This window comes from Daucus carota, chromosome 6 (assembly GCF_001625215.2).
Source record: "Daucus carota subsp. sativus chromosome 6, DH1 v3.0, whole genome shotgun sequence".
Classification (NCBI taxonomy): Eukaryota; Viridiplantae; Streptophyta; class Magnoliopsida; order Apiales; family Apiaceae; genus Daucus; species Daucus carota.
The window spans coordinates 7062057-7070568 of NC_030386.2; the positions used below are offsets into that span (position 1 = coordinate 7062057).

At 35.6% G+C, this 8512-nt stretch overlaps 1 protein-coding gene across 1 annotated transcript; it reads right to left on the reverse strand.

Moving 5' to 3' along the window:
* Positions 1-78: 78 nt before the first annotated feature.
* Positions 79-7979, reverse strand: LOC108225690 (potassium channel AKT1). The gene is made up of 12 exons (XM_017400619.2): positions 7586-7979; positions 6723-7088; positions 5885-5942; positions 5473-5790; positions 4455-4700; positions 4153-4251; positions 3567-3599; positions 3282-3467; positions 1834-2028; positions 1649-1724; positions 736-1317; positions 79-435 (listed from the first exon to the last, which is right to left on the reverse strand). Exons 1-12 carry the CDS (start codon positions 7840-7842, stop codon positions 161-163), a joined length of 2691 nt encoding a protein of 896 aa, XP_017256108.1. The 5' UTR covers positions 7843-7979; the 3' UTR covers positions 79-160.
* Positions 7980-8512: the final 533 nt, after the last annotated feature.

Sequence of the window (8512 nt, forward strand, 5' to 3'; positions counted from 1 at the left end):
CCTGGATTTCTTTGAAATCCTGGATTTGATCAGATGATATGTTTGGATACACACAAAAAGAAAGAAGTTGGATTTGAATTTCTTTTGAAATTCAGAAACTTTAGATATTAGTATAAAGTTGAAAATTTGAAATATGAAATACATGTTCATGAACACAATCTTAAAGATTATCACTAGCAAGAATAAGATGGTCACCGTCTCTGATTACACCTATGTCTTCTATGAGAGCTCCATCCTTGGTTAAAACCTTGGTGGGGTAGACCCCAAATTTCTTGAAGCCAATGTCGAATAGCAGCTGGAGCGACTGGGGAAGGGGAATAACCTTGGCACCAAATTCTTTCTTTTCTGGGCACTGTATGGTAATCCTTGGAATCCAATTACCCAAAATTTGCTCGCTTTCAAAATCAACCGAAGCTTGGAGAATATCTTTGCCAACTGCATGGTGAAACAGAAATATGTCAGTAGCTTCTAGCTTTCATTTTTCTAGACTTTGAATCATGCATAATACTCGACTCAATCAGATATCTGGTACTCTAAGAATGACTAATTATAAAATAATTGTGCCCCTTCTGATGATAGTAATCAAGTTAGCAACCCCAAGTTAAAACATTCCCTTGCATTTTTCCAGTAACTTCCCAACTCGTATGAAATACGTTTAAGAGAGTTGAGTTCCTCGATCCATACTAAATAAGAGACTTATATGAAGTGAGGATAAGAGAGGATAGCAATGCTCACCTTTATTTGTTTTTCGAGCAGCTGACATGATTCCAAACAATGAATGATCAAAGTTGTTGGTTCTTGGCCTTAAAGAACAAGAATTAGACGAAGCACCATTTTCAAAACTCATTGACGTTGTATAGTCAGGTATGGGTTCAGAACGTCGCGGCGGCTCACTCTGATACTTCTTCATACAAGGCACGCCTTTTGGAACAGATTTACTTGTAACTTCTTTCTTGGTTCGAAATAAGTCTTTTATCTCTTCATTACCCTGATAATCAGCTAAGGCCCTGGGAGTCAATCCGTGTTGATCTGGCTTGTCAAGATCAACTCCTTCTATTAAAAATTTGAGAATTTCGACTTTTTCCTGGCATATAGCCATGTGAATTGCTGTGGTTCCTGTGTTATTCAAAATGGTGACATCCCCACCATACCTGACGAGTTCCTTGAGCAAGCCCAAGTTGTTTTGCTCAACGGCAAAGCATGCAAATTGACCAATATTCCCAGAAGATATGTCTGCCCCATTTTCGACAAGTACTCTTATGACTGATTCATGTCCCCCCAAGATTGCATCCCACAGAGGAACATTTCCTTCAAAATCTGCATAAGTAATGAATGGGCATGGTCAAGTTAACACTTGTAAAGAATGTAAGAAGAAACATTATGCCTCTTTGCATAGACAACAATCTATTTATCTGACATTATTACTTAAATTTTTTGTGTAGTTTATTTATAGAACATTAAATCTTTCAAGTATGGTACTGCATAAAAATGGAACATATTTTAATTTGGACTAATATTTACAAGAATCTATATCTATTTCAACTTGAAAGTGCTTCATGTTGACTTTCAAATCAGTAGTGGTGTTATACATTGGGGCAGACTATCGTCTAGATGCCGCATGACAAGACCATCATGTGTGTGATGATACCTTTACTGTTCGGATTTGCTCCATAAGCTAGGAGTAGAACAACACATTCTGTACATCCTTTTGAGGCTGAGATATGCTGTAGCATGTCACACGCGACCATAAGTCATCACACAAAATAGCTAATTAAGATGTATTTGTATCTGCACAAATTCTTGATTCACGAGCAAGGATATATGAACACAAACCAGAGGTGTTCGCCCAGAACTGTCCAATTCATTTGGATCCATTCCACGCCTTAGCAACGTATGCAGCAGTGAGTCATCTCCTCTCATTGCTGCAAAGCACAAGCTTACGGGCATATCAGATCTTCCTTGAGCTAGCATGCGTTCAATATCTACCAAAATTTCTTTCATTACTGGATCATTTCTTTCTTTGAGATGCTGCACCCATTTCATGGAGAGATCAGGAAATTAAAAGGTAAAGCAGTTGAAGAATAGATTATTATTTTGCAGTACCATTCTGTTTCGTATTAAATGAGTAAAATTGTTGAGATCTGCTCAGATTATCATGTGAAAATGATAGTATTTCCACTAACAAAGATATTCATGACGATCAGTGACTTCCAATAACAGTCATATTTAGAGCGTTGGTAATTGACCTTAGTGCCCCAAACAAATATACAGTCTAATTCTTGGAGCAGAAGTACCATCGATACGACCCCAACAATGGAGTTGTGTTTGACAAAATTGCAAAATTTTGAGGAATAATCATATACTTGCAGCCAGTGATCCCGCGTCAGAGGGTCGGCATCGTTCTCAGCACATTACTTTACACTTAATTTTTTTTTTATAAGACTTTCAGGTTTCTGAACCCGTGAGCCACGAAAAGTATAAACTTGATGAGCTTGCCAAGCATGACTTCAAGAGTTGGAGGGTTTAAGAAAAATTTGCAACGAGCTTTTAGTGAGGAGAGGACCTACTGGTATATGATCATACACTTAAAATATAATTTATTCCAATAGCAAATTCACCATTATTTGATATTAAATAAATTATCTAATACAGAGTTTGAACTCATGAAAATCATTAGACCCTTTTTTTGATGATACTGAGGATGAGTAGTACAGAACCAAACCAAGTAAATGGAGAGCAGGGTCTAGGGAGAGTAAGATCTACTCCAAACAAATAAAGAGGTCGTTTCCAAAGAGACCCCCGGCTTAGGCATAGAAGAAAAAATAAAAAGCAGTTCAAAAGCAATAAAAAGTATGATATAATATTGTCGAGATCCATGAAGTATGGTGCAGGTCATTTTGTTCAATATTGAGCAAGAAACAGATTCAATTTTGAGTAATGATAGCACTCCACAGATTTACTAATATACCTATCATATTAATTTTCTTCCTGTTATCAAATAATTTTCCCACTTTTAGGCCTGGTTATTCATAAAGAGAGTACCATAAGAGAACATAAAAGGTTGAAGTCTTGAGTACAACACCACTTATATATTTTACCCATTAAATCACAGGGTCATTAGAAGCATCTCTACAAGTTTGAATTTAATTTTTATTATATGATCGGACCAACTAAGAGTTTGCTTAGACTGTATATAAGCTGAAAATTGTGGTAACTGAGCAAGATACTTTTTTGTCAAAGCAGCTATAGAGAGATGTGACATATAATGCTGATATACATACCTGAAGACAGTTGTTCATGATTATTGTGGCATCAGCAACATTTGTCTTAACAATACATAAAAATGCACTGCGACTCAGCCTTAGCAGTTGACTTAATCTTTTAGTACGAGCAGTAAACAATTGTGGCTGATAACAAAGGACTCCTATCTCACCACAAACATCTCCAGTCTGTAGTTCTCTAACAGTCTGAGAAAATCCATTTCAGAGAAATATTAAGATTTCAGATTTGTTCAACATACATCAATTGGATATATATACTCTGAGATGCTACCCAAAAAAACTTACCACTTCTGTTCCATTCCTTTGCCTGATAAGATCCTGTCAGAATAAAGCTTTTAATATCTTCCATTAAGTAATTATTTGAATATAATGACATATGCAAGTTGCATGTCGAGTTTACAAATTAAAATGTACACAGGTAATCTTGTAAAAGTTTCATATTGTTACCCCTCAGAGCTTCTACAACCTCAATGTAATGTAAGGCATGGATGAATGTTGTGCAGAAAACCAAAATTACATATAATGGTGAAGGATGTAATGAATAATGGAAATTAAATTGTTAGTTTATTGCATTTAGGCTAACCCTTTTCCAAAACAAAGCAAAAATGTATCTTAAATAATGCAAAAATCTGTTACCTTTGGTACATATATACTCGAACAGTGATTACCGACTAAATGACTCCAAATTCCTATTGCCCGGAAAAAATTTAAATGTCTATTTGCTACTGTCAACATTTTAAAGGCCAGACATATCTTAGGTGTTTCCTTTTTCTGAAAAATGACTAACTACTCGATAATGTTTTAGACAACCTTGAAATTTATATTGAAATGTATAAATGAATGCTTTTCTTGGACAAATTTTGAACCTCACCACTGATCCAGTGACCAGAATGTACAAGTCTGTTGGAGCTTCATTTTGTAAAATCACATCTTCCTTGGGTGGAAAATACTCAGGCTTCATTTCTGAGACCTACAAAGGCAGGAGCATGAGACATGTAACACATGAACTGACGAATATATGGGAAACTGTTCAAACATATATTCAGATCACAGAGCATATATTGCACTAGTTTTATTTGGTGTGTGTTGTGGAGGGACAAGGACATTGGAATTGGCATTAGAGCTCCTTCCTTAAGACACAACAGTTGATATTAAGAATGATCCAGCAATTACCAGTTGAAAGAGCATGTCATTTGAAACTCCACTGAACAGATACACCTTATTCACAAGAGAATAGAAGAGAAAATGTGAAATACTTGATCGGATGGCTTTCGGAAGCACATCAAGAATTTCTTGCTGCTGGAGCCCTTCTGAGTCCGCTCTATACTTCAAGCACAAGTGTGCAACCATCTGCTCTTGTAGGCGAACAGGTATTTGGTTCCTTTGTGCGAAACTTGAAGCAGCCTGAATCGTATCTCTCTGCAACTCCACAGAACACAACAAATGAGTGACGCTATAAAACTAGTGCACAAGTGCTCGATACAGCAGTACAAGATCAGATGTACCAAGATTATTTGACAAAATAGAAGAAATTTATGACAATGAATTTGAAGTCTTTACATTTCACACAACACTATGCATCTACTTTAAAGGTTAAAGTTACTTGTATGAAATTTTTGATGTAGTGACGTGTTTAATGTATATACGAAAACCCTCAACTCCTGAAGGGTAGTTGCCCATTTGTACAAGTAGTCAATAATTTTTATGAGGAAGGGAAACTGTTAGACGCAGAGGCAGGGCCGGCCTTTGGGTAACGCGACCAAGGCGAACGCCTAGGGCACCACTTACTCAGGGGCATCAAAAAGTCTATACATATGCAGTATATAATGATAAATCTATGCATTTATATATTTACATGCATTTGAATTTATTGTGTTGTTAATCTTAAAATAATGTTTTTATTATGTCATTGTATATTGATTTGAATGTATGTAAACTTTTCCTTTACGATCTTGAAAAATAGGGGCACCATTTTCAAAATTCGTCTAGGGCACCCAAAATTCTAGGGCCGGCCCTGCGCAGAGGTTACCTCAGAGGAAGGACAAAAACATTAGAAGGCTTCCAGAACAACTAGAACAGTTTAAAGCACACCTTCGTAAGAACTAGTATTACACTGCTCTTTGAACCAAAAAAAGGGGGAAACACCATAGTGCAGTTAACAGCATTACTAATGAGAGAAGGTTTTACTTACAAATTTCCTTGTTCGACTAGTCCTGTGGACAACTAGGTTGGTCATGTTTCCAATAATATATGAATTCAAACCAAGGTTGAACAACATATACATTATGTCAAATAACATCTCTGCGTTATTTGTAGCATGCAGATCACCATAGCCTGTAGTTGTCATTGTTGTTATAGACCAGTACATTGATGTTAAATACCGAACTGCTAAACTTTCATCATGGAAGTTGTCATAGTCAATTCCAAGAAATGTCTTTTTTGGATTGTGTTGACGAGTTGCAGTAAGATAAAAGCAGCAGGCAGCACAGTGAACAGCAAAAAGTGTTACCTACAAGATATTACATGTACACTTGAGATGAATTATATTTTCATAAGAACTTGATTTATTCATGAATGTAAAAAAATTTGAAACATGTACTTACACATATCATCTTTGAGCATCTAACCCAGAAATAGCTGAAGTTTGTATCTTTCTCCAATCTGGAATGGAAATTCATCGGTTCATCACGGTCAAGAGACAAGGCTATATACATTTCTCAGACAGAAACTTTTTTATAGTACTATAATGTATAGTTAACAGTAACACCACATTATAAGAAACACTATATTCAAATGGTGTTCCACGATACATTTGAACGATAAATGAATATAATAAGAATTCAAGGTCCACCAAGTTGTCCTGCATTTGGGGAACACTGCTCTAATGTTTTATAGAATAACAAAGCCAAAGTTGAGTAACTGAATAATTAAGAAGGATATGATAGCTGAATTGAAATTAAGCTGTGAAATGTGAATGTTTAGTTAAAGGATATTTGATAAGCTTAAAGCATCTGAATTAGTATATCCTCCCCATTTAACCTTTAACATTTTGGTTAAACAATTCTCGGATTTGGATATTGAGGTTGGAATAACTTATTCTGAGTTGATTTCCCTTTTTTTGTTTCAGTTGTTAAACCTGAAGCAGCAAATAGATTCTTTTCACTGATAAGTTTGACCATACTCCCTAAAGTTATTAATGTTCACCCTCATTAACTTCCCAAACCACTGCCACAGCAATAATCTTTGTAACAGAATTTACACATTATTATTGTAAAATTAGCAACAATACTGCACTTGCGTAATTTGTTCATAATGGATGGCAGGTGTGCAAGTGCAGCAGTTAGATTTCTTATATCTACAGGGTATATAAAGATGTACATTACAGCAGACGTGTAATCTGGATTGAATCATGTACAAAGAACAAAACCTATAATATCATACCTGGTAAACAAGGCACTGACTCGACGAAGACGCCACAGACGAAGCATATTGAAGTAGCCATATGGTTGAAGAGGATGCGGCAAGGCACAACGAGCCAGCTCAGAAGGTATTGTAGATATAACATCGAAGACCAACCCCCTTTTTGCATACCTCCAAACAATCATTTTTGGGTTGTCGACGAGAATGTAAGTAGCTTTATCCACATAGGCAACAAAGAAGGTCAATAATATATCAACAGCAAATAATCCATTCACAACATTATCAGTTATCGAGAGAGGACCCCTCGGAGCTTCCAGGAATCCGAATTCAAATGGGGACACCCATGCCGTGTAGAAAACCAAAAGTACCAAAAACGTCTCCCAAACTCTGCAACAAGATTTCGAGCAATACTTTTAAAAAATTCAGAAAATTTAACAAGTATATTGATAATAAGTGAGCTTATCATCAAAGAGTGTAATATCGGCCTTGTAGGTGAGATAATCAAACATGTTATGAACAAAATCAGTTCAATTATCTCAGTAGAATACTAAACATAAAATACTCCCTTGGTCCCACAACCATCGAAATCATAGAGTTAAGGTTTTCGTACATCTTAAAACCCTCACCCGCGAACAAACACGAACACATGCATGCATAAAACATACTAAATTAAATAACCCCAAAACCAAGAAATCGAAATATTTCCCCTAACACAACAAATTTAACAAATTAACAACCATGATAATTTGGATAGCTCAAGTGGTTGAAAGCTTTTCCTCTGTCGTCTCACGTCCCGGGTTCGACTAGAACAGTACTCATTTGTAAGGCTGTAAGCCATATTTGTCAACGAAAAAAAATATCTAAAAAAAGTGTGATGAAATAACCTGTAATATGGATTAAAGGGTGAGATAATATAGCCACTTTGCTTGAGTTTATGGTGAGAATGAGCACCAAGAGCAGGGAGAGGAAGACCATGAGAGAGATGCGTTTGATGTGAAATAAGATGATCATCAATGCTGCCAGTAGATGCCTTTTCAATTTCCATTTGCATCGTCGTCTCTTTCACTCCACATAATTTCATTAATTTTGTCCTGTAATTCTTCTTCCTTTTTCTTATTATTGTATCTTCATCTTCTATCATCTCTCTTTCTTTCTCGTAGACTTGAAAAGACTGTGTAATGGTACCCCGTGCATTTTATTGTTCGTTTTTCGGTATATTTGATTCGGATTATAAATTCTATTAAAATTTCATGATATTCGTATAATGATGATTATCTGGCTAGGAATATTCTCTGGTCTTGATAGCAAGCAACGGAGACAACTGTTTGATTTTTAAAGCAAGTAACAAAGACATCTCCCTGTTCTTCATAACAAAAAACAGACATCCCTCTGTTCTTTACTATAAGCAATTTACATTTACGGGGTGTATTCGATTGAGATTTTAATGCATTGTTTTTAGTCTATGGATTTTAATGGATTGTCTAGGATTTTGATTTTGTGCGGATTCTTGATGAAATGTCGCAGAGTTGATAGGATTTTTTTTTTTTTCAAAAAAAAAAAACTTAAAATACACTTAAGAATGCCACAAAATCCATCATTTTATGAAATGAAAAAAAATCCATCAGCATTTGAATACCATCAGATTTTAATGGATTTTAAACAATCTCAATTGAATACCATCGGATTTTAAAGCATAATTTAAAATCCCAATTGAATACCACCAGATTTTGTAGCATAACTTAAAATCTCAATCGAATACCTCAAGATTTTAATGGATTTCAAACAATCCCAATCGAATACCCTCGGATTTC